We start from the raw sequence: 24,781 nt of genomic DNA, 5'->3' as shown, positions 1-24,781 counted from the left end.
TACTCAGCCATTAAAAAGAATGAAATAACACCACTTGCAGCAACATGGATGGACCTGGAGATCATCATACTAAGTGAAGTGAGTTAGACAAAGACAAATATGATATGATACCACTTATATGTGGAATCTAAAAAAAAAAATGATACAAATGAACTTATTTATAAAACAGAAACAGACTCACAGACTTAGAGAATGAATTTATGGTTACCAGGAGGGAAGGATGAGGGGGAGGGATAGATTGGGAGGTTGGGACTGACATATACACACAGCTATAGTTAAAACAGATGACTGACAAGGACCTACTGTATAGCACAATATTCTGTAATAACCTAAATGGAAAAAGAACTTGAAAAAGAATAGATGTATATGTAAAACTGAATCACTCTGCTGTACACTTGAAACTAACACAACATTGTTAATCAACTATACTCCAATATAAAATAAAAATTAAAAAAAACCAGATGAATGGATAAAGATGTATACACACACACAATGGAATGTTAGCCATAAAAAATGAAATCCTGCCATCTGCAGCAGCATGGATGGACCTAGAGAATATTATGCTTACCGAAATAAGACAGAGACAAATATTGTATGATTCACTTATATGTGGAATCTAAAAAATAATACAAATGAATGTATACACAAAACAGTAACAGACTCACAGGTAAAGAAAACAAACCTGTGGTTACCAAAGGGAAGAGGGAAGGGGGAGGAACAAATCAGGGGTATGGGATCAACAGACACAAACTACTATGTATAAAATAGATAAGCAAAAAGGATACACTATATAGCACAGGACATTATAGCCGTTATCTTGTAATAACTTGTAATTGAGTATAATCTGCAAAAACACTGAATCACTATGCCGTACACCTGAAACCAATACAATATTGTAAATCAACTATATTCAATTTAAAAGAAGAATGCAGAGGAAGGAAGCAGAAAATATCAAACTAAAATGACAGAAAGGTGGCTCTGACTACGGGAGCTGACCAAGGAGACACGGGCAGAGCAGCACTGTGAACAGAATCCACGCTCTAGGCCATGCAGCAACAGTTTCTCACCTTCTGTGTGAAGCCCTGGGACACAGGTCCGTGGCCTCAGTCATGTCAGAAGACCTTTCACAGTTAACGGGGCAGCTGTCCTGGCGGTACTGGTAGCTGTTCATTACCCCACCTCCCCATCCCCCACCCACCTCGCTCATGCTCCTCACTATATGTCGGCTCTTTCCTTTAAGATGGGCTTGTTTCTGATGGCAGACAATTGATTTTACATACAAAGTGCAGTAAACACTGGTTAAAGTATTCAAAGGTTAAGTTGAATATTAATCAATTATTGATTCAGAAAGAGTATTCGTGGGTTTCAAGCACAGCTGTTTTACAAGGAAGGAAAATTCCAGACAAATCTCTAACATAAATACAGTACTGATGCAAAAACTCTAAATAATATATCAACTAACGGGAACCAGCAAGATATAAAAGAACAGTACAACATGACCACTGCAGGTCAGGTACCTCAGGAAGCAGACTCTGAGGTGTACTGGTGAGCTGGACATCTATCAGGGAGTGCCCTTGGGAAGGGAAGGAAGCAGGACTGGCAGGCCAGTGGAATGGCTCTCAATCCTGAGGGCAGTTTGAAGGATGAAGCATACTTCGGCACAGTCTCAGCTGGGGATTTATACTTCTCCATCAACTGTCGGACGCAGTCGCCCTGAAGGGGAGCGGAAACCTGGGCGAAGTAGTTCTCTTTAGCTGGGAATCCACAGAGAGCTGACTGCCTTGGACGTTTCCAGTAGTTGGGGCCACAGTCCTTTGTTCCAAGCACATAGCAGCAGCCAAGGTGAGGCGGAGGCTGGACTGAGTCACATGGTAGAGATACAATAAGGCACTTTTAGATTCAGGTGGTTTATTACTTAGACAATGGAAGAGAGGAAGGCAAAGGACCAGCTCTCTGGGCCCTTCAGTCACATACCAGCACCAAGACAAAAACAGCAGGGTAGCTACAACATGAGCTGTGAGATGCTGCGTTGCTGAGGAGCCAAGCGTAGACTGCAGCTAAGCAGGTCTACCCTGAGCTTAGCAGAGCTGCAACAGAGCCCTCCTCCCAGGGGAGATAGGCGGGAGAGGGGAGATGGCCTTCAAGCATCTCCTCACCAGCCTCCCACCCTTGCATCTTCTAGGAAACTTGCAAGGTGTTCTGCCAAGACTCAAATTAGCTGCCGTTCAACCCTTGCCCACATGGCCTACATGCCAGGTTGCCCACAGCACCCACCATGATGACCAAGTGGAGTATGTTTCAGGGCTCTGAGGATAGTTTACCATTAAAAAATTAAGTGTTGTAATTCATAACATTAACAGAAAAAAAAGAGAAGAATTGGGGACTTCCTAGGTGGTGCAGTGGGTAAGAATCTACCTGCCAATGCAGGGGACACGGGTTCGATCCCTGCCCCAGGAAGATACCACATGCCGTGGAGCAATTAAGCCCGTGTGCCACAACTATTGAGCCCATGTGCTGCAACTACTGAAGCCCACATGCCTAGAGCCCATGCTCCGCAACAAGAGAGGCCACCGCAATGAGAAGCCCGCGCATCACAATGAAGAGGAGCCCCCGCTCGCTGCAACTAGAGAAAGCCCAAGTGCAGCAACGAAGACCCAACACAGCCAATTAATTACATAAATAAATAAATGAAATAAATTTAAAAAAAAAACCTTTACATTTTATTTTTGTCGATAAAGGGTCTGAGTCATAATTTAGCAGGAGCCTTGAATATTTAAGCTAAGCTAAAGCTGCATTATGACAGCCACTGTGCACAGTCTGTACAGCTTAGCACACTGAAAGTTCAATCAGGGTATGAGGCAACTTTCTTACAAACCCCAAATGCAGCAACTAAAAAGGCTTTCTTAGTTAAATGAGATAAATCTTAACACTAGGAAAATATTCAAAAAATAAAAATTTAACACTGCATTTTGCTAAGCACATGAGTTAAAACACACACACACACACACACACGAGTGACAAAACCAGGCACAAAATGTATTTATATGTGGAAAAATCATCACACTAATTTATGTCAAAGAATATCATGTTTGTTTATCTTAATGCAGGGCATAGTTCGGTTTTAAGGTTTCATAAATACTTTTGAATTATTATTGAACTGGATATACAGAATATTTCAAAGTTGCTACCAAAAAAAAAAAAAACCCCAAGTTGAAACATAGCAACGTTAGGTTTCTCAATTCTCAACGTAACTTCCTTCCCTATGGGCATCAAACTAAGGTAGGGAGAAAATAAATGGTTTTCGAAAGATACACAAGCCATTTAAAGAGGTCTGTTTCTGAATTACATAGAATATTCTGGTCTACAAATAATGGAATAGTTTTTGGAGAATCAATTTTGGCCTAGCAAGACTCATCAAGAAAAAGAGGGAGAGGACTCAAATCAATAAAATTAGAAATGAAACAGAAGTTACAACAGACACCGCAGAAATAAAAAACACCGTAAGAGACTACTACAAGCAACTATATGCCAATAAAATGGACAACCTGGATGAAATGAACAGATTCTTAGAAAGGTATAACCTTCCAAGACTGAACCAGGAAGACATAGAAAATATGAACAGACCAATCATAAGTAATGAAATTGAAACTGTGATTAAAAATCTCCCAACAAACAAAAGTCCAGGACCAGATGGATTCACAGGTGAATTTTATCAAACATTTAGAGAAGAGCTAACACCCATCCTTCTCAAACTCTTCCAAAACATTGCAGAGAAAGGAACACTTCCAAACTCATTTTATGAGGCCACCATCACCCTGATACCAAAAGCAGACAAAGATACTACAAAAAAAGAAAACTACAGACCAATATCACTGATGAATTTAGATGCAAAAATCCTCAACAAAATACTAGCCAACAGAATCCAACAACACATTAAAAGGATCATACACCATGAGCAAGTGGGGTTTATTCCTGGAATGCAAGGATTCTTCAATATATGCAAATCAATCAATGTGATACACCATATTAATAAACTGAAGGATAAACACCACATGATCATCTCAATAGATGCAGAAAAAGCTTTGGACAAAATTCAACACCCATTTATGATAAAAAGTCTCCAGAAGGTGGGTAGAGAGGGAACCTACCTCAACATAATAAAGGCCATATATGACAAACCCACAGCAAACATCATTCTCAATGGGGAAAAACGGAAAGCATTCCCTCTAAGATCAGGAACAAGACAAGGATGTCCACTCTCGCCACCACTATTCAACATAATTTTGGAAGTCCTTGCCACAGCAATCAGAGAAGGAAAAGAAATAAAAGGAATCCAAATTGGAAAAGAAGAAGTAAAACTGTCACTGTTCGCAGATGACATGATATTATACACAGAAAATCCTAAAGATGCCACTAGAAAATTACTTGAGCTAATCAATGAATTCAGTAAAGTTGCAGGATACAAAATTAACACACAGAAATCTCTTGCATCTCTATACACTAACAATGAAAGATCAGAAAGAGAAATTAAGGAAACAATCCCATTCACCACTGCAACAAAAAGAATCAAATACCTAGGAATAAACCTAACCAAGGAGGTAAAAGACCTGTACTCAGAAAACTATAAGACACTCATGAAAGAAATCAAAGACAACACAAATAGATGGAGGGACATACCATGTTCTTGGATTGGAAGAAGCAACATTGTGAAAATGACTATGTTACCCAAAGCAATTTACAGATTCAATGCAATCCCTATCAAATTACCAACGGCATTTTTCACAGAACTAGAACAAGAAGTTTTATGATCTGTATGGAAACGCAAAAGACCCCGAATAGCCAAAGCAATCTTGAGAAGGAAAGACAGAGTTGGTGGACTCAGGCTCCCTGACTTCAGGCTATACTACAAGGCTACAGTGATCAAGACAGTATGGTACTGGCACAAAAACAGAAATATAGATCAATGGAACAGGATAGAGAGCCCAGAGATAAACTATGGTCAACTAATCTATGACAAAGGAGCCAAGGATATACAATGGAGAAAAGGCAGCCTCTTCAATAAGCAGTGCTGGGAAAACTGGACAGCTACATGTAAAAAAATGAAATTAGAACACTCCCTAACACCATACACAAAAATAAACTCAAAATGGATTAAAGACCTAAATGTAAGGCCAGACACTATAAAACTCCCAAAGGAAAACACAGGAAGAACACTCTTAGACATAAATCACAGCGAGATCTTTTTTGATCCACCTATTAGAGTAATGGAAATAAAAACAAAAATAAATAAGTGGGACCTAATGAAACTTCAAAGCTTCTGCACAGCAAAGGAAACTATAAGCGAGACAAAAAGACAACCCTCAGAATGGGAGAAAATATGTGGAAACGAATCAACAGACAGGATTAATCTCCAAAATATATAAACAATTCATGCAGCTCAATATAAAAAAAAACAAACAACCCAATCAAAAAATGGGCAGAAGACCTAAATAGGCATTTCTCCAAAGAAGACATACGGATGGCCAAGAGGCACATGAAAAGCTGCTCAACATCACTAATTCTTAGAGAAATGCAAATCAAAACTACAATGAGGTATCACCTCACACCAGTTAGAATGGGCATCAACAGAAAATCTACAAACAGTAAATGCCGGAGAGGGTGTGGAGAAAAAGGAATGCTCTTGCACTGCTGGTGGGAATGTAAATTGATACAGCCACTATGGAGAACAGTATGGAGGTTCCTTGCAAAACTAAAAATAGAGTTACCATATGACCCAGCAATCCTACTGCTGGGCATATAGCCAGAGAACACCATAATTCAAAAAGACACATACACTCCAATGTTCACTGCAGCACTATTTACAATAGCCAGGACATGGAAGCAACCTAAATGTCCATCAACAGATGAATGGATAAAGAAGATGTGGTACATATAAACAATGGAATATTACTCAGCTGGAAAAAGGAATGAAATTGGGACATTTGTAGAGGCATGGATGGACCTAGAGACTGTCATACAGAGAGAAGTGAGTCAGAAAGAGAAAAAAATATATTGTATATTAACACATATATGTGGACTATAGAAAAATGGTACAAATCAACCCGTTTGCAAGGCAGAAATAGAGACACAGAGGTAGAGGACAAACATATGGACACCAAGTGGGGAAAGCAGGGAGCGTTGGCCAGGAATGAATTGGGAGATTGGGATACCAAATTGTACACTCTAAATATATGCAGTTTATTGTCTGTGAACTGTATCTCAATAAAAGTTCTTAAAAAAAAAAAAAGAAAAGAAAAATATGCAGTATGACTGGAACCCTCCGTGAAAGCTCTAAAAGGACACAGAACCCGAGTGACCTGAATATTGAGGGGTGGGTCAGGAATGACTATGCAGTATTACGTGCTGGCTTGTTATCAGATTTTTTTTTCCCTCCCTTCTCTCATTTAATCTTTTCAAGACTGCCTCCTGTGTCCTTTTGGGGGGAAATTTTCTTACCCTTCATCATTTGTTCTCTCAGTATTTTAACATAAAACCTACAAGAAAAACAACAAATTCAAGGCTAGTGTTAAAAGCTTGAATAAAAATAACAACAAGCCTTATCCTTGGATCAGTAAACTCTTCTTGGTGAATAAAATCTTCATTTGTGGAAGTGAGAAGACCTCTCTTAGTAGACAGCGTTCATTTAGGGTGTGACACTCTGCTTTGGGAAATGGGAATAATTACTTTCTAAATAATGTGTTAAAAGTAAGTACTTTCCTTCCAAAGCATTACTGCTTTATGGACTTTATTTTGTTTCTCTTTATAGTATATCATTGCATTACACAAGTGCAGTTACGATACCTAATTTCTAATGATTTATCCAAAATCATACAAGAAAAAGCACGACCAATGTAAATATAATCAAAACCTCTTGAAAATACAGTTACTATAGATGCACATAAAAAAATAAACTATAATCAAAAGTTGAATTTGAGGTCTGGTAACCAATTTTATGTAGAATAGAGGTCTTTTAAAAAGTGTTCTCATTTAACATATAATTTAAAAGAATATTCTGGAAACTGAAGTATAAAGATTACATTTATTCTGAGTCCAGATACTTTCTCAACTTTCCATCAGTAATACAGACTCATGAAAAGTTATGCTGCAAAAAGTGTCTGGCCCTCCTCAGCACTTAGCTAGAGACCAAAGGAGTTAATCAAACCCTCCTGTTCACTGTTAATTTTCTTTATAATTGATAAAAATGATGCCTATATGGTATTCACACTTCCAATAAACTCATACATTTTTCTGATGATCACATAGAGAAAACAAATTAGATTTCATTTTAAAAAATAAGGTTTATTTGTAATATCTTTAATCTGTATTTTTACTCTAGGGAATGCACAAGTATAGACAATGCTAGCTTAAACATTTATTGAAAAGGTATACTCTGTATAATAATGCAAAAGGATAAGCCTCTTCTTTACTATAAAGAATTCTCACTGCATTTGAACTAAGACTCTGGAGCACTCAGCAGAGAGGAGTTTGGGATGACCGGCCAGAATCAGTCAGTAGGTTTTCTCTCTTCTTAATTAGGTAACTGAGATAGGAACTCTAGTTCTAAATATTAGAAGCAAAGTCTAAGTATTAGAAAAATAAAGAGAGGGAATATAACAAACTGCTTCAAATACATGCCTGAGGTGAGAAACAGCTGTACTTGCATGTGGTGGCAGCTTCCAGATGAAATCTTCTCCAGTTTTTAATCTTCGGGCTCGTATCTGGAAAGAGATATATATTAAACTAAGAACGTAATGTCATGATACTTTTTGTTGTTGTTGTTGTTACCAAATAAGTTTACTTGAAACATCTCCAGTGACTAAACCAGTAACGTTGCATTTTTCACTTAAAATCAATGTTGTGGTAGAAGTCAGATACATTCAAGGCATGACGAGGGTGACTCGGGATTCCTGCTGCAGGTGGAAAACGGACCAGATAACTGCTGAGGTACCTTCAGGCTCCACGTCTCTATACATGGCACCTAGATCCACGCTAGCTTAGTAGACCAGGGATTCGGTAATTATCTAGTTGATGGCCTGATGGACACAAATCAGCTGATACGGCTTTGTGAGTACAGGGTTAACAAAGCCCCTTCTCAAAGGACAAATGTGATCTGGGATTCACTTTCTAGCTCTGGTACCCTGGAACCCTGATAAGGGTAAAACGTCAGCTGAGTTTCCAGGCAGAACCACTGATGACAGAAATGACCCCGATTAGAAGACTCCATCTGGACCAGAAGAACTGTGAACAACTCTACATCCATGGTGGAAACCACGGCTTAGGCTTTCCTGTGTATAGTGAGTCTCTCTTCCCCATGTCCCCGCCTGGGCATCACACGGCTGTACCAGAGATATTGGTCCTATGTGGGGCATGGACGTCTAAGCCATGCTGGCTCTGGCACACGTGCATGGACCTCATTTTCTAGTACCTAAATTGTCACATGAGAGCACAGTATGACCAGGTCCTGGACGGCAGCAAGAACACCCCTGAGGAGAAATGCCCAGTGCTGCCCTGCATGCTTGCTGTGGTTTCTGTCCAACGTCCTGCAGAGAGAATCCACTGCAAGAGAAGCCTAGCGTAACCCTGTGTGAGTCTAAAGGTCCAGCTGAACCTGAAAAGGAACCCTAGTGGGTGTTACGAATGAGGCCTGGCTGAAGCCCCTCTGCCTTGCTCAAACACAGGCTTCTGGAATGAATAACAGAGCGACTCCCCACTGGCCTGACCCCTCTTGACACAAGATTAGACTTAATGAAGGACAGACATCAACCTAGCAGGGAGACAGTTCGAGACGCAGCATCAGCATGGCTTACTTTGCCAGTCTTTTCCTCAGGTCTTTGATTTGGTCATTCTTCTTGGTAAGAATCTCTTTCATGTTTCGATAAGCTGCTGTTTGTTGGAATTTCTTCTCTAATTCCTGCATAGCAAAAAATGTCAGTCCACTAATAAGAAACAGTTAAGGAAAGAAATAACATATATGATGAAAATATATATTTTTGCCATAATTTTACTAATACTCTGCTTATTTTATTTTTTAATTTTTAAAAATATACTTATGTAAAATTAAGACTATTCAAACTTTAAAAATACATCCTCTGAGATGAGAAGCCAATAAAATAGTAACATTTCCCAAGTACAAAATTAGCAAAGAACTCAAACATACTATGCCATAGACACGGTAAATCTATTTGAAAAAGTAAATTCATTTTCAGGTAAAATAAGCATGCTCTTTTTTCCCAAATCCCAAAGTAGTGCCAGTATTTTAAGAGGAGGATTTTAAATTTAATTACATTCTAGCTCCCATATTCTTAAGAGTCTAATCCTTAAAGTGAGAAAACCAGTTCTCCACATATTTCACATAAATTAAGAAAAAGGTACAGAACCCTTTAGAAGAAAGCCGCACACCTCTCTGCCAGCCTGTAAGAGGGATGAGCCGGAGGAGCAAAGTGGGTGTTCAGGGTGGCAGGTGGAAGCCGCCCTCTGTGGAGTAGTTACCATACAACTGGAAGGAGGGCAGGTTTTTATTAGAACAGGTGTTTTAGTGCCAAAGATGGAAGAATCTCAGTGTCCCCAGATGATAAATCTTTAGAACACAAATGGCCTAATACCTTGAGAAAAATAAAGTGAATCTGTAGTTGTCCAACATTTCCCTTAGTTACACTGCATTCATCATTTAATCGGATGTGAAGAGACAAATCTGACCTTTTCAGCCATGCTCAGCTGCTCCTGCACCCTGAGTAGGTCATGCTTGGCCGTCACTAGATTCTCCTCCAGGGACTTCTGGTTTTCTGTCTGGTCATTAAGTGTCTTTTGAAACTCGCTCTTTAAGGCAGCAACTGTATTTTCCAAGTCACTCAAATCTTGGGCCTTTATAAAATCCTATGAAAAATATATACATTCATATAACTTCATGCTGACATCCTAAATAGTAACTGCTTCGGATTCAGCGTCACAGGTGATGCAAACAGATGATGCTGTGTGTCGTGTGTGCAGGTCAGCGTCCCCCGCCAGCCTTCTCTGCCACTGCAGCCCTGTGAGGGTCACCAGCACACCCATTTCATGCTCAGCACCCAGGGCACGGTGTCCTACGCACAGCAGACACTCAGTGGTCACTGATTTCCAAGTATGTAAAATGTGATTTATGAACTGCTAGAATTTCAAAAGAGGAACAAGAGATGTGAGACCCTAAATTTGACAAGGTTGTGTTTCCCAGAGTTGGAGTGGCAAATAGGTTTCATTTCTGAAAAGTAAAGGTAAAAAAATCCTAGTGAAGAATTTTGAATAATACAGATGGGAAAATAATAAAATTAATACACTTTATATCAAAAATGTAAATAGCCACATCTTACAATATTATCAGAGCCTAATTAATGCTTTCTGATTATATGGTTTGCTAAATTTACAAGATTTTACGTTTTTTATATTAATTCGATATGCACATATTTGTACACTTTGTCAGGGTAATACAAGCAGCTGGATTTTCTCTCTACGTGGATCATGTTTTTAACTAGGTAAAATTTATAACAGAAATAAGTTATATTAGTAAGACAGAAAAATCATCTATAATTGCTAACTGTGAAGATGAAGCACTACTATCAACAAAAGAAAAATTCCTTATTTTTGAAATCTGGTCTTTAAAAAGATTTTATTTCACTGCCTCCAGTGAAGGGCTGTATGTACTTTGCTTTTGCCAAATCTTAAAAGTAAAATTAGTCAGTGGCTTTTAAGACAAATTTATCATCCAAAAAAAATGTTTGCAACTGTTTTACTTTTGAGAAATTATAAAGCTGTTCTGGAGTATTTAGCTGTTTTATAAATTTATGGTCCTTGGTATATAACAACTTAAAATCATATATTTCCTTTCGTTTTAGCCATATAAGAAGCATCCTTTTATTTAAAAAAAAATCTACAGATGAAATAATGTAATGTCTGAGATTTGCTTCAAAAAAACATGGTAGAGGGGAGAAGAAAGTGGAGGCAAATACGAAGCCAGACTAGCCATGTCTTGATTGATGGTAAAGCTGAGTGATGAGTACATGAAGTGCATTACACTATTCTCTCTACTCTTGTATATGTTTGAAATTTTCCATCAAAAAAGTGTAACCAAAGTCTAATGAAGTAAGTTTGGGGATTGTTTAGTAGACATTTACAATGGCACTAAAACCACTAGAAAAGCGAGTGCTGCAATGAAAATTCACACAAATGGTTCTGCTGACAGGATCCTATTACAGTATGTAATCTCAGTGGAAAGGCCACAGGAGGCAGAACTGTGCACATGATGACTTCCAGGGTGGAGTGATACTCAGTCATTCCACTCAGACAAGCCCGGGGAACTTCAACTGTATTACACACGCACTGCTAGATACAGAAGGCTTTGAAGATGCATGACGAGTAAATTCATTCTATTTTGTCACACTCACCGAAGGGAAACTTAAGTAATAATAAGTTCTGTATAATAAAACCCAAATACAAATCCAATTAACTAAAAATTCTTCCTTTCTTCCCATCTTGCTTTCCTGTTATAATTGGAATGGCAAAGTAAAAGGGAGAAAAACTTTTAAAAAATAAATTTAAGCATATCTTATATGCTGGGGGGCTCTGGGACATGTGAAGCACGTGAGGTGTGTATGTGCCTCCACTGCCCTCAATAGGCTCTCACCTGGCCTTGCCTGGATAAGTTTGTCTTGATGCAGGACAACACTGGTGGCCTCCCTCTCAGGCAGTAGCCGGTGGTGGGGCATAATATCAACAGTAACTAAGACTTAATATACGTTTATAACTTGACTCTATCTAGAAAATGTTAAAAAGCTAAAACTGATTTCACCTTTTGATTTCCTTGATCAAGCTGTAAATCTCGCAGTGCTCTTTCTAGTTTTGACTTCTCATCCAATGCATTTGTTGCCTATAATCAAGATTAAACAAAACACATTCAGTATTTAGTCTGTAAGTAACTCTTTCAATAATTTTTTTAAAGTTTTCTCCATTACCTGTGTTTCAACGGTCTTCAGCCTTGACTTTAATTTCTCATTCTCTTCTTGCAGTCTTAAAATTTCCTTTGTGAGTAAATTCAAGTTTTATTATGTTAGCCAAAGTATTTTTAATATTTGAAATTCCTTGTTTCACTTAAAAATTTAATTTTCATATTAAATTTAAATTATATAACTCAGAAGTCTGTATGCCCTGGTTACTGGTAATATCCCAGTTTCACCCAGACCACCAACCTCAACACCTATGAGTCATCTTTGGCTCTAAGCCTTCTAGTTCCTTCTTTCACAGTCTCTCAGGCTTTTTCGGGCCTCTATTTTCAGCCTTTTCCCAAAGTCCCCTTCCCTTGCCATCTCTCACCTAGCTGATCCTGCCACTCTTGGGTCTGTCCTCGGGTTACGCTGCACACCACTTGCCACTTATCCTCAAAACACAATATTCATCATTCCATACCCTGTGCCCAGCCCCTAAATGGTTCCAACTGAGCTGAGGTCCAAGGCTCTTGCTCATCAGCAGCTCCATCACGAGCATCCCCTGTCAGCACAGCACAACTTCTTGCTACGCCCCAGCACACACAGCATCGCCCGGTCAGAGAGCCTGTGCTCTGCTCTAAGGCACGCCAGCCTCCTCTCTGCCTTGGGCTGCTGCCCACTCTGTTCTGCTGTGGGCCATGCCCTTTCTCTTCCCTCTGACAACTCAATCTGTCTTCGCCTCTCAGCCCAGCTCAGGCACCACCTTACCCAAAAGCCTGTCCTCAACTACTCTTATCCACATGGAACTGTCTTCTCCGCCACCCTGTAGCACCTGTGGCACACAGGTTAGCAATCTCCTGTCTCTGTTTCTAGAATATTAGTTATCCTTTCCCAATGAGACTATAAGGTTTTTGAGGGCAAAAGGCCAGGTATTACTTTTCTTCTCATGTAACAATATCTAGCATAATGTTGAGAACACAGGAGTCAAGAAAAATAGTTATATATTGGTAATTAATTTTTATAAACCTCTTAATAAAAAAATCCTTTCACTGTTATCACAGCTCATAAACATCAAACTTCCATCAGTAAACACTTTCCAAAATTCCATGCTCTTCACTTTACTATGAAAAGACGCAATCAAGAGCTGCTTCAGACTCTCTGGGAGGTAGTGCGCCCCCTTCTGGCCCACTGGGTACCATTAAGCACTACTACTGCAATGAGCTAATCAGCCTTAGTAGACTGAGGTCTGAATCAACACCTTCCGTGCCAGTCTCTCTACCCTAAAGCTGTGCAGGCAGCAAGCATACACCCTTAGAGAGTTTGCCATTTCTCAAAATGACGGCAACATTACCTTGTTTAGGAGTTCTGCTGTTCCGCCTTCATTAAGCGGAGCAAGTTTTGGCTTTATGTTATCTATGATGGGCTGAAATGAAACAAAGAAACTAAACTGAAATCACCACCAAAACCCTTGTACTTTCTAAGTGGAAGACACTGTGTGAGCATACCCACTGGGATGTCAGCTAGGGTTTCAATGGTTTGGTTCTCTACTATGTCCCAGTGCTTAGGACCATGCCTGCCCATGGTGCCCAATGAAAGTTAGAGATGAAAACAAAACCCATCCCCCTTATAACTTTAAAAACAAACAAACAAAAAATAGGTGGAAGAGAAAGGAGGGAGGGAAGGTACTTAAAGCCAGAGCAGATAAAGATCCTAGTATCTAGGGACTGGGATTTTAAACTGTGGGAGCTGAAACAGAGATTTCTGCACGAACCCCAGAAAAACTGTAATAATGACGAGGATTGTAGTTTACCGAAGTGATGAGTAACCTGACACAAATGCTCCGGCAGCTTAGCATTATGTATCAAAACAAAAGAATTCATGCCCTCTGACCAAGAAATTTCTTAGCTAGAAATATGTTCCAAAGGAATAATTAGAAAATTGTTTTGTATGTGTATGCTCATGGATTGATCTTGGCAGTGTTTTACTATGTAACACCACAGAGTATTTATGGTGCATCTACACAATGGAATGCTACGTGGTCACTGCAGGTAATGAGAATGATTAAGGAGAGAAGCAGGTAACATAGTACTGTCTCTACTTGAGATGAGAAGGAGGCTCAGCTGTCTCAGGTAACCTGCTCAAGTTCACACAGCTGGGGAGTGACAGTGCCAGGACACACGCCCCCAAAGCCTGTGCTCCACATCATCTGAGGAAAGAGCCTGCATGGCTGGGAAGCAGGTGGACTTCACGGATGTCGTGTGTGTGCACATGAGCGTGTGAGATAGTAGACAAATACAAGTTTTTCATAGTTACTTCCAAAACTTCTTTTGCCTAAAAATCTGGGAGGCAAGTTTTGAATTCTGCTCTTGAGTTGAATGCTTTTTTTTGAGAGTTCTCACTTTAATCTCTGAATGCTCTGAGCAACTTGAGGATTTTAAACACTGGCTATTGAGGTATGGACTTAAAAGGACCAAAAATTACCTTTTTATTTGAAGATGTAAATTCTGCTTTTTCAAATTCTGCCACTTGTTCCAATAATTCTCTTGAAGATAAAAACAAATATGAAAAACTATTTGTTTAGAATAGATTTGTATCATACACACAAGAAGAATAAAATCAGGACTTCCCTGGTGGTCCAGGGGTTAAGACTCCACACTCTCAATGCAGGGGGCCTGGGTTCGATCACTGGTCAGGAAACTAGATCCCACATGCCACAACTAAAGACCCCACGTGCTGCAACGAAGACCCAGCACAGCCAAATAAAAAAATAAATTTTTAAAAAGAAGAAGAAGAAAAGTATCAGTACCAATATATTACATGCCAGACACAACAGAGCAAAAGATGAACAAAACTTCACCACATCAAAAATGATATTTCGTTACTAATGGTCAAGAATCTAAGTTCCATGCACTCAAAAATTTGAATCTCCATAGCAGGCACTATTTTGTACCTACTGAGTGTACAATATAATTGCTAGAACTAAACTACAATGTTAATATAACTATGTCTGAAATTTGCAGTCAACATTGTATTTTTGAGGTGCTTAAGGGAAACTGCTCTATAATATAACATACACTGTTAGCTAGTAGAGGTTCAAGAAAAACTGATTTTAATAGAGTAGGCTCGGAAAAATGGAATTAGTTCACATCTACCGAAAAAGAGTACGCTAAATTATCAAGGAAGACATGGTTTGGGAGTGATCCACCTGAACATTTGCTTTTATTTGCAAAGGTACCTGGGGGCTGATTATACAAAAGCTTACAGAGTGAATGACAGTAACTACTCTTCTAAGCTTCTTCACAGATCAGTTTCTCAAAGTTTCTCACCAGTTATCTACTGACAGTTGGTGAAGCTAAATGGCTTCCTTCCCTACTGAGGCCACAGCCAGGGCTGCTCAGCACTGTCCGCAAGCCGCGATGCACCTGTGCTGAGCAAACAGCCGCGGGGCTCAATGTCAGTCTTTCCGGATCTCTGGCTTGACTTTTCTTTGAGTGAGTTTCAATTTCATTGATTTTACCATATTTTTTTTTAAAAAGTATGAGCTTTTTGATATTTTTCAGATTATAAAACTTTTTTTACTTTTCCTATTTTAAAGATAGTATATAATTTTAATGCAATAATTTAGAAATAAACTTCCAATACTAAGTGTGATTTGACGGTATTTGAATTAACTTTTCAACTATTTCATAATCTCTATTTCTTAGTTGAACTATCTCTAAAGACCTATTATAATACTGATCAGGCTAACCAAAGGTACCATAAGGAATAATTAATAACAGCCTTAAGAGCAATCTCACAGATCTCAGAGGCCTTTGTAACACCTAGGAATAGTGTTCTGAAGAGGATGCTGAGCGGCACCTAAGAGACCACTCAGTAACTGGATGCTTTGCTGTTACCCTACCCAAATTTTCTTACACACCAGGCCCAAGAAAAGCAGCAGCAAAGATATTCATTAACTTTTAAGTTCATGTGTGGGCCTCTATTGTCAAAATTGTGGATACAAATTTTAGTACCTGTTTTCAAGTTCAGAGATGTCTGTCTGTAGCCTGAGGTACCACTTCTCAGCTTGTGAGAAAAGCTGCCGCAGAAGTAGCACATTGGTGTAGGCAGTGTTGATGAGCTCAGACTCCACCTCACTGTGGACCACGGCCTGTAATCCATTCAGGACTTCAGAGACTTCATCTACGGTGAAGGTCTCCTCCACCAGCCTGAAAAACAACCACAATCCAAAACCTCTGGATAAACAACAAAAACTATTTACAAAGTAAAAAAAACCTAAGAAACCCGTATCATGTCACCTAAGGGATTAAAGGGTTATAGTGAAAGTCTTTCTGGAAATTATCTTCTTTATTAATAAGACAGTTTGAAAATAATTTAAGCTCAATTAAGTTTTGATGTCTATTTAAAAGATTAAACTGTGGCTTACTCTTCAAACGTGCACATCCTTTAATACAAGAATGTGCTCAGAAACACTCCCTAAACTATCCACTTTTTTCTTTAGCTTTTCAGTGAAAAGTTTTTTACTTTAATCTCCACTAAAATTAGTTTTAGCACATTTAATTATTTCATAAGTCATCTGAGAGGTGTAATTTCTCCTTTCTTTATATTATTTGTCTAGCATTTCAGTGACTGTATGACCATTCACATGTTAGTAAATTCCTATGAGAAAATCAATGGTAATTATATATTGCTTCTCTTAGCATTCTTGAGACCCAAAAGAAAAAAAGAACCCTGACTTAATTAAAGCTCCTTAAAAACAAACATCATCATAAAAAGTATTAAAAATCAACTCTTCCACAGAGAACATTTGGGTTGGAACTCTGGAGCCATTGTCTTCAACCCTCACTCTGCAGATGGATCACAGGCTCAGAAGGTGGAGGTGACATGCCCATGGTCCCACTGGACCCCATAATCATTTCTAACAACCCCAGGAAAGTGCCCAACAGCTGAATTCTTGAGAAAGCTTCTGTACATGCCTCCTACTATCAGTGACAGTTTTACAGTAACATAGTCCCCTCGGCTCCCTGCCTCCACCCTCAAAGTCTTTTTATCTCTCAGATGCTCAGCAGATGAAGAGCTACAGCCCCGACCCCAGGTCATCTTCTCCTTCATTCCAAAAGGACATAATGAAGGGAGTTGCACCAAACTTTTAGTTACTATTTTTTAACATTTCATTTACCCAGCAGAATTTAACCACTCTAAAAAAACCCAAAACTTTATTTTTGACACAAGTTCTTATTAAATATATTAACAATCTTTTTATATTCTTTAATAGAACAAAGCAAATCTGCTTAAAAAAATATATTTTTTGAGCAACCCAAGTTCATTATTATGAACAGCATAAAGTAAGTAATGAAGTACCTTCTCTGGCTATCTCATAGCATCACCAATTAGATTGCTACTTACACCTGCTGGGGGTTAGGAAGCCAGATTATCAGATTAGATTAGTAGACCAAACAGATAACAGTCTACAGCTGATGGTCTCTGCTACAGAGTGAAGTTCATGACTTTATCACAGTTACAGATCACTAGGAGACCTCTTTCATTTTTGTCTTGACACTTTAGTGTGCCAAAATCTGATCCCCAAGTAATCTGAGGTCTCTTTATCATTCAGTCCTTTTGTTGGTTTCCCTATTATCCTCTATTACTAAATTTTCTATGGACTTTTATTATCTTCCTTTATTGGTCCACCAAACTATCATCTCTTGCTACAAATCAACTAATAATTTTGGTACTAGTCAGCAAGCTTTTCATGGTTTCCTGCTGTTTTCTCCTCCTCTAATTCTTCAATATAAACTGCATAGTTGTTTTCTTACTAACTGCCATGTCTCATGGCTCTAATCTTTTAATTAATAACTCAAGTAATTAAAGTTCTGGAATCTTTAATACAGCAGCCAATCCTTAACCCATAAGCACTTCGCAATTTCCTGACTGCCCCTCTGAAACTTTCAATCCCTTTATTATCATTATATGCATGTTTAATAATAGAGTGCTCCCACCACAATCTGATTTCTTGAGTTTCACACACCCATAAGGCTCAGTGTAGCTGCTCTCAATGAATAATTGATCATGATATTCCACCAATGGTTTATAAGGCCTCTGCTACAGCACCCCCGTAACTGGCCACCAGACGGGATCCATGTTCCTTTCCACTAGGTTTCCTAAGAATTCTCTGATACCTGCTCTCCTTGAGGTCTTGGAAGCAGGAATCTACAGTTTTGAGTCTCAAGCCTCTTTTTGAGCGAGCAAAACGCATATAATTAATAACTTCATTTTGATGGTGCTCATTTAGACCCAACTCTGCCTGAAAGAGAGAAGTAATTTGTTAGTCTTGAAGATATAATAAAGGAACAAACAATGAAAACATAGAGGCTATCCTGTGGTGGAGACTGGTAGATGTTCACTAAATTCTGTTCTTCCCATCTTCCCAGACACATGGCTGCCCAGCTAGAAAACACTCCCCAGCCCTCCTTAAAGTCAGGTGTGGCCTCTTGACTACTTCTCAGCAACAGATGTGAGCAGAAGAATGAGAGCTATTTCTAAAGCCTGGGACTTAAGACATGAGGCACACCTTTGCCACACCCTACTTCTCTGACACCTGGAGTGGTGGCTCCGCTGAACCATGCAGACAGCACAATGCCCTCCGGGCTGGGGGAGCAGCAAGTTGAAAGGGACCAGCATCCCTGGAATGACTTCGTTTAGCAGCACTGACCCACGTACCTAACGGAGATCAGCAGTGAGAGGGCTGTTAAGCGTGAAAGAAAGAAACTTCTGTATCCTTTAAGGCACTGTTTTTTTTGTTTTTATTTTTTTTGTTGTTGTTTCTTTTTTATCTCTATTGCAGAACTTAACCTCATCTTATACAGCTTTAAAAAATATATTTGGTTTTGAAACAGCCATTAATTGGTCTTGATTTTAAACTGGATGAGAGCTTGACAACCATAAGCTAGAGATTAATGAAGTTCTTTTTCATTTTGCAGCTATATTGAAAACTAAAGAAATTATAAAATTAAACATCTAATGTAGGGGACTAAATAAGTCAGAATTATCTTTATTTTAAGAATAACTTGATCTATCATAGCCTTCTTATGGGAGACAAAGGTCTAACTTGCAAGCCTCTTTTCCAGGTTTCTCTCTCATTCTCAGCACACAGGGCTGCCTCCAACACTGTGGAGGCCAACATCAAGGTCACTGGGCATGATCTTCTTCACCCCAAGTCCCTCACCGTGGCTTTTATGCATCTACATACATCCTCACCTCCTCTCAGCAGTTTCAATTCCCTGAGAACATAAGTCTGCAACGGCCATGACCTTGTCCATCTGGTTTCCTGAGTATCCCCAGGACTCCTCATAGTGCCCGGCACACAACAGACGTGTGCCTGACTAGTGAACTGAAAGAGTTCTTCCTTTCAAAGGTCACTCCTTCATGGCCTTAATCTGTTCTCTTTCAACCTCCTGGGGGACTTTAACCAATTACTTCCTCTCTCAACACTCTATAGGTTTCTTCTTCCCCTCAGACTATAGAGAAGACTGTGTACATAAACCTCATTTGTGCTAAAAAATAAACAAAACTAGAGATTACCTGCAGCTACCGCTGCATTTCTTTATTTCCCTTCTACTCTAGCTATCTCCATTCTCTATGCTGTTCAAATTGCCTTTGCAAAACTCACCAACAACTTCTTAATAATGAATCCAACTACGGTGGCGATGCTTTGCTGTCCACTGACCTGATCCATTCTTTGGCTGCTAACTCCACCTTCCCTTCTTGATCTGTAGGCTCCTCTTCTGGGGCTTGCCTCTTAAGGAGCTGTACTTCCCAGGGCCCTGCCCTTGGACCCTTACTCTTGTCACTCTATATCTTCTCCTTGATGACATGATCTGTCTCAAGGTGTCAACTGTTACCTACATGTGTCTGACTCTCAAGTGCAACAGGCTGGCCTACAGACAGGTACCCCCAGTCACATGATGAACAGTTCCACCAAGTCTTCTTCTCCCCCACGTTGTTTTTAATATTTCTACAATTCAAGATGTTAAAGTTCAGTAATTTAAGAATTACTCAAAATATCATGATGTTCTCTAATGGTCATTTATCCAGTAGACTAATGTTTCAGAACAACCAACTGAAGTATTTTGACCAGTGTAAACCAACACACTGAGGTACGTACTTACCTTAAATTTCATGACTCTACCTTATTTGATTAAAATGGTAATTAAGATTTTGCCTTAGGGTTAGACAGTGTGAACGGAAAGAAAGAAGAAGTTTCTCACGTTTTGGTTTAGACTGATGATTAGTCAACTCCTGAACTAATGTCTAACATTAGAAATAACAATAGTAATGATGGTAACAGCTAAAAGTAATTCAGAGGTTATAATGTGCCAGGCATGATCTCATTTAATCCTCAATACAACCCTATGATAAAGGTAGTATAAACCTACTTTACAGGGACTTCCATGGTGGTCCAGTGGGTCGGACTCTGAGCTTCCAATGCTGGATGCACGGGTTTGATCCCTGGTTGGGGAACTAGATCCCGCATGCATGCCACAGCTAAGAAGCCCAAACGCTACAACTAAGACCTGGTGCAGCCAAAATAAATAAATTAATTAAAAAACCAAAAAACCTACTTTACAGATAGAAAACTGAGGTACAGAGAAGAAAGTTTTTCTACGCTGCTGAATTGGTAAGAGGAAGAGCAGGGATCTGAACCAGCCAGTCTAACTCCAGAGCCCGCACTCAACTAGGCTATTTCAAATCCTTTTCAGAAAATGGCAGAATTTAAATAAATAAAAGAACACAAACATGTTATATTTGCATATACACCCGAGTTGTGACGCACAGCAAGACAGATCTCCACCAGACATTTGAAAAAAGAACTGAATACCTACATTAGAAAAGATGTTATCTCTTATAGTCACGTAAGTATGCACAAGAACACCCCACAATTGGAAATACCTCAAAACTGTCACAACTTGCTTAAAAAAAAAATCCCATAAACACATTTTCAAATATTCTTCATTGTTTATAGTATTAAATCTACATTCACAAAGCCTCCATACTAACCAAACTCTTTCTCTAACCTCGTTTCCCAGCATCCCACTGTAAGAACATTCTACTTCTGCCAGACTAGTCTGCTCATCAGCCTTGAAGCATAACATTTCTTGCCTACACGTTCCCTCTCATTACCCCAATCCTTGACTAAAAATACCTCTCCATTCCTATCCAAGAATCTGAACCCAACCCAGTGGTGTGCTGCTAAATGCTTAACAACAGGCTTGGGGGTGTGGGATGGGGATATGAAACTGATCTGCAGCCCTTGCTGATTTCCATGGTGTAAAAACTCCCAGCATGGCTCATTTCAACATAATGTCACTGAATGCACAGATGAGAAGAAATGCATACAATTGGCTCTCAGCAGCAAGTATAAGCATGCTCCAGAAAACCACCAAATTCCTACCTATCCTTCAAGACCAAACATGTTTTACTTACTCTGTGAAGCTTCCCAGTAACTCTAGCTATGCCTTCCTCCAAAAATTAGCACGTCATCTCTGCTACTCACTTGGCAACACTGCAAACTAATTACTACCTTGTGCTATTGTCTTTTTTTCCAGGTGTTGCTCCTTCAAGTAGACAGTAAGCTCATGAAGGCATGAATCATTTCTTATACCACGCAGCTCCTCATATAATGCCTTGTGCAGAGTAACTGGCCAATTCATATCCGTTAATTATTTTCTCTTCTGTCAAGAAGACTTAAGACTGTCCCAAGACCAAGAAGAAAAAATTACAAAAACTGGGATGAACTTTAGGACAAAAGACAGAAAAGTTCCTCTAAAATGGATGGGAGTGAAGAAAAGGAGCAGAAATGAGCAGCTGGGTTCAGTAGGAGAAATAGCATTAGCCCAGGAAATGGCACTCACAAACCTTTGCTTCCCCATATGCACATATGTACATTATATGTACATGAGGCACATCATTAGAGAGAAAAAGGAATGGGTTGACGTATGGTGAAAGTAGAGAAAGCACTGGATTAAAAACCAAATTTAAGCCTAGCTATGCAACTTTCTGTCAGCAAATCATGCAACCTCGTCGACACCAGTTTTGCCAGCTGTTAAATCAGATAAGTAGATATGATGATCAGCTGTAAAATGTGTAGAAACAGTGGGAAGTATCCAAATAGGGAAATCAGAATTTTTTAAAATTTTGTTGTAGAAAGATTCTATTAAAATAATTTTAAAAAGCAAAAACAGAGAGCAAGAATCTTACCAGAGCATCGTAATTTTATGAAATTGTGCCATAAAGTGAGGGGGAAAGGGGTGAAGGTACCAGAAATGGTTTCCTATTTCTGACCATGCCCCAAAGTCCATAAACAGTTTTACCATGAGAAGTATAAAGAAAATGTAATGATAAAAAGGAACACAATCTAATAAAACCTGTCATATCTTGAACGCTGTATATTTTAACAGGCTATTTGTTCTATATGCATGATCTCATTTTCACAACCCAAGTATATGTATTATTATCTGCAATTTACTAATGAAGAGCCTGAGCCTGACTCCAAAACCTCAGTCGTTAAACAAACTGATAGAAAGCAATGACAGAAGACAGAATGGGAGCAGTTGTCAGTTCTCTTGTGACACCATCATTTTTTCAACTTGTTCTCGAAACTTTAGGGAGATCAAGGGAATGAGTGGGACAGGCTCAAGAAGGATAGGGAATGGTCTGTTTTGTTCACAGCTATACCCTCAGCTGCAAGAGAGTGCTTGGGACATAGCGTGGGCTGAACAGGAATTCTGGTTGCTGAGCTATTTCAACCCTGGATTCATCTTTTTTTCTGAACACTTCATTACTGCGCCTTGCTCTAGTAAGGGCTGCTATTTAAGTTAGCATTCTGCATCCGCTGGAGTGATTAATGGGCTATGTTACAGCACACGGGAAAAACGTGCCTTCTTTTGAGCAGGTCAAAACACAACAAATGTCACTCAAGTTTTCTCAGCTATAAAATGGGGGCGGAGACTCAAAGTCACTCTCAGATCGGAAAGTTGCATTCAATCACGTTCTTCCTCCTCGGGCTCACTGACATAATTAATGCTGCCAAAAGCGTGCGTGTGTCTGTGTGTGTGTGTGTGTGTGTGTGTGTGTGCGCGCGCGCGCGCGCATAAACTTGGGAGTTTGGGGAATCGAACGAGCACCCCGCTTTACGCCTTCTGCCGGCAGCCGGTTCCCTCCAGCTCTCTCCGTCAGCCACCTGTGAGGTGTGCCTTGGCCCGAGTACCTCGGGCAGGGGTGAGGAATGAAGCGACGCGGCGGAGCGCGGCTGCTAGGAGAGGGCTCCACCTAGGATTATCTCGGAAGGGCCAAGGCTCACAGAGCCTCTCGCACCCGGCGCAGCCTCCCCTCCTCAGGGAGGCCCCGGGCCGGACTCAGAACCGCTGCAGGCCACGCCATCCCTCCAGGGCCCGACCCTGCGTCTCTCCTCGGTGCGCGGCGGCGACAGCGGGCCGGCTACTCACCATGGCGGTAGGCAGGGCTCAGCGGTCTGGAAAAACGGGAGAGGCCAGGCGCACCCTCGCCAAGCCTGGGGTCGCCAAGGGAAGTTGGACCGCGGAGGACGCGGAGAGAGGGCGGGTCATTTAGAAGCCTCCGGTTGCTAATGGGAACCCACGCACGTGACCCTAGAGTTACGCACTTTCATTGGTCCTCAAGATCACACAACAGGAAGTGCCGCGTGACCGGCGGACCGCCGCATGCGCATTTGCTTCCAGAGCCGGGATGTCCCTCCTTTTCGTGCCACGCCGACTTTGCGGGCGGCCGCCGTTGCCAATGGTAACGGGAGTGGACCTGCAGCCGCGAGACCCGTCGCTCCCGCGAGCCGTGGAGTATCAGGGTCTGCTGTGCTGCTCCGGGCTTGTCCCGCACTTCCTGTGGCCTTGAAGCCCCGACGGCCGTGGCCTCGATCGTCGACTCCCGACCCTTTAACGGTCTCGTGGCGCGTCCCAGACTTGTTTCTCTTCTCTCCGAGAGTTCCTGCTTAGCCGAGAATAGGTCAACAGCACCCGTGCTGCCAGGTTCCTAGGCAGAGCTTTGAATGACTCACTCCCCACCGCTCCCATTTTTTTCCCTCTTATATTCTTGGTAAAAATCTCTAATATAGCACCTTTACCCTTAAAAAAAAAATCGCAAATGGAACTGGTGAAAGAGCAGTAAATTTCAAACTATTATGTCTAGAATCGTCAGGGGAGCGTGTTGCACAAATGTGTCCCTCATCCCCAGAAATCCTGAGTCATCAAGTCGAGTTTGGGTCTTTGGAATCTGCAGTTTTTACCGACCCTCCAGGATTGATCATAGATCACTTTTTAAGAAACACTGTCCTAGAAGAGACAGAAGTGTAGGAAGAGATGGATTATTGCAAATACTGGCGGGGGTGGGCGGGAGGTTGGGGGTATTGGGCTGGGTGGGAGCCAATGAATGGGCGTAGGCCATTCAGTGGGCATTTCAGAGGCTCAGAAGACAGAAACACAAGCAGGTACAATCACTGGGGAGGCAACCTGTAAGCTAAAAAGTGAGCCCCACGTGATATACATTGAAATGAGAAGGAGCACAGAGCGGGGAGCTTTCTGGGAAACAAAACTGAGGAGAGGATATTTGGCATTATCCCTGCTCACGGAGAGTTAAGCTAATTTAGATAATGCTTTGGGAGCTTATGTTGATTTTGACTACTATGCAGTGCAATTTAAAATGGATCACAATTGAAAAAAAAGAAAAAAGATCACAATTGGAACCTAAACGTCTACACAAGA

General features: G+C 40.4%; 1 protein-coding gene across 2 annotated transcripts; it reads right to left on the bottom strand.

Annotated features, from left to right (window-relative positions):
* Positions 1-7,322: 7,322 nt before the first annotated feature.
* Positions 7,323-23,987, bottom strand: LZTFL1 (leucine zipper transcription factor like 1). Of its 2 annotated transcripts, XM_057706619.1 has the most exons (11): positions 23,495-23,987; positions 18,170-18,294; positions 16,004-16,198; positions 14,472-14,532; positions 13,342-13,413; positions 12,021-12,086; positions 11,858-11,935; positions 9,736-9,912; positions 8,847-8,950; positions 7,701-7,757; positions 7,323-7,599 (listed from the first exon to the last, which is right to left on the bottom strand). In XM_057706619.1, the coding sequence occupies exons 1-10, from the start codon at positions 23,495-23,497 to the stop codon at positions 7,739-7,741; spliced, it is 900 nt and encodes a 299-aa protein (XP_057562602.1). In that variant the 5' UTR covers positions 23,498-23,987; the 3' UTR covers positions 7,323-7,599; positions 7,701-7,738. The 2 variants fall into 2 exon arrangements, with proteins under 2 accessions (XP_057562602.1, XP_057562601.1); XM_057706618.1 differs by having other exon boundaries at positions 7,323-7,757; positions 23,495-23,986.
* Between the last annotated feature and the right edge of the window lie 794 nt (positions 23,988-24,781).

Source organism: Hippopotamus amphibius, chromosome 13 (genome assembly GCF_030028045.1).
Source record: "Hippopotamus amphibius kiboko isolate mHipAmp2 chromosome 13, mHipAmp2.hap2, whole genome shotgun sequence".
Lineage (NCBI taxonomy): Eukaryota > Metazoa > Chordata > Mammalia > Artiodactyla > Hippopotamidae > Hippopotamus > Hippopotamus amphibius.
The sequence above is the reverse complement of the archived record's forward strand: the minus strand, read 5'-3'. Positions and strand labels throughout refer to the sequence as shown.

Bases quoted from the DNA above. Each gene is read 5' to 3' on its own strand.
- LZTFL1 (XM_057706619.1), bottom strand. The intron at 14,533-16,003 runs GTACTAAAATTT...TTTATCTTCAAG, and splicing joins ATCTCTGAACTTGAAAACAG to AGAATTATTGGAACAAGTGG. The intron at 9,913-11,857 runs GTGAAATCAGTT...TATTTTTCATAG, and splicing joins TTGATCAAGGAAATCAAAAG to GATTTTATAAAGGCCCAAGA.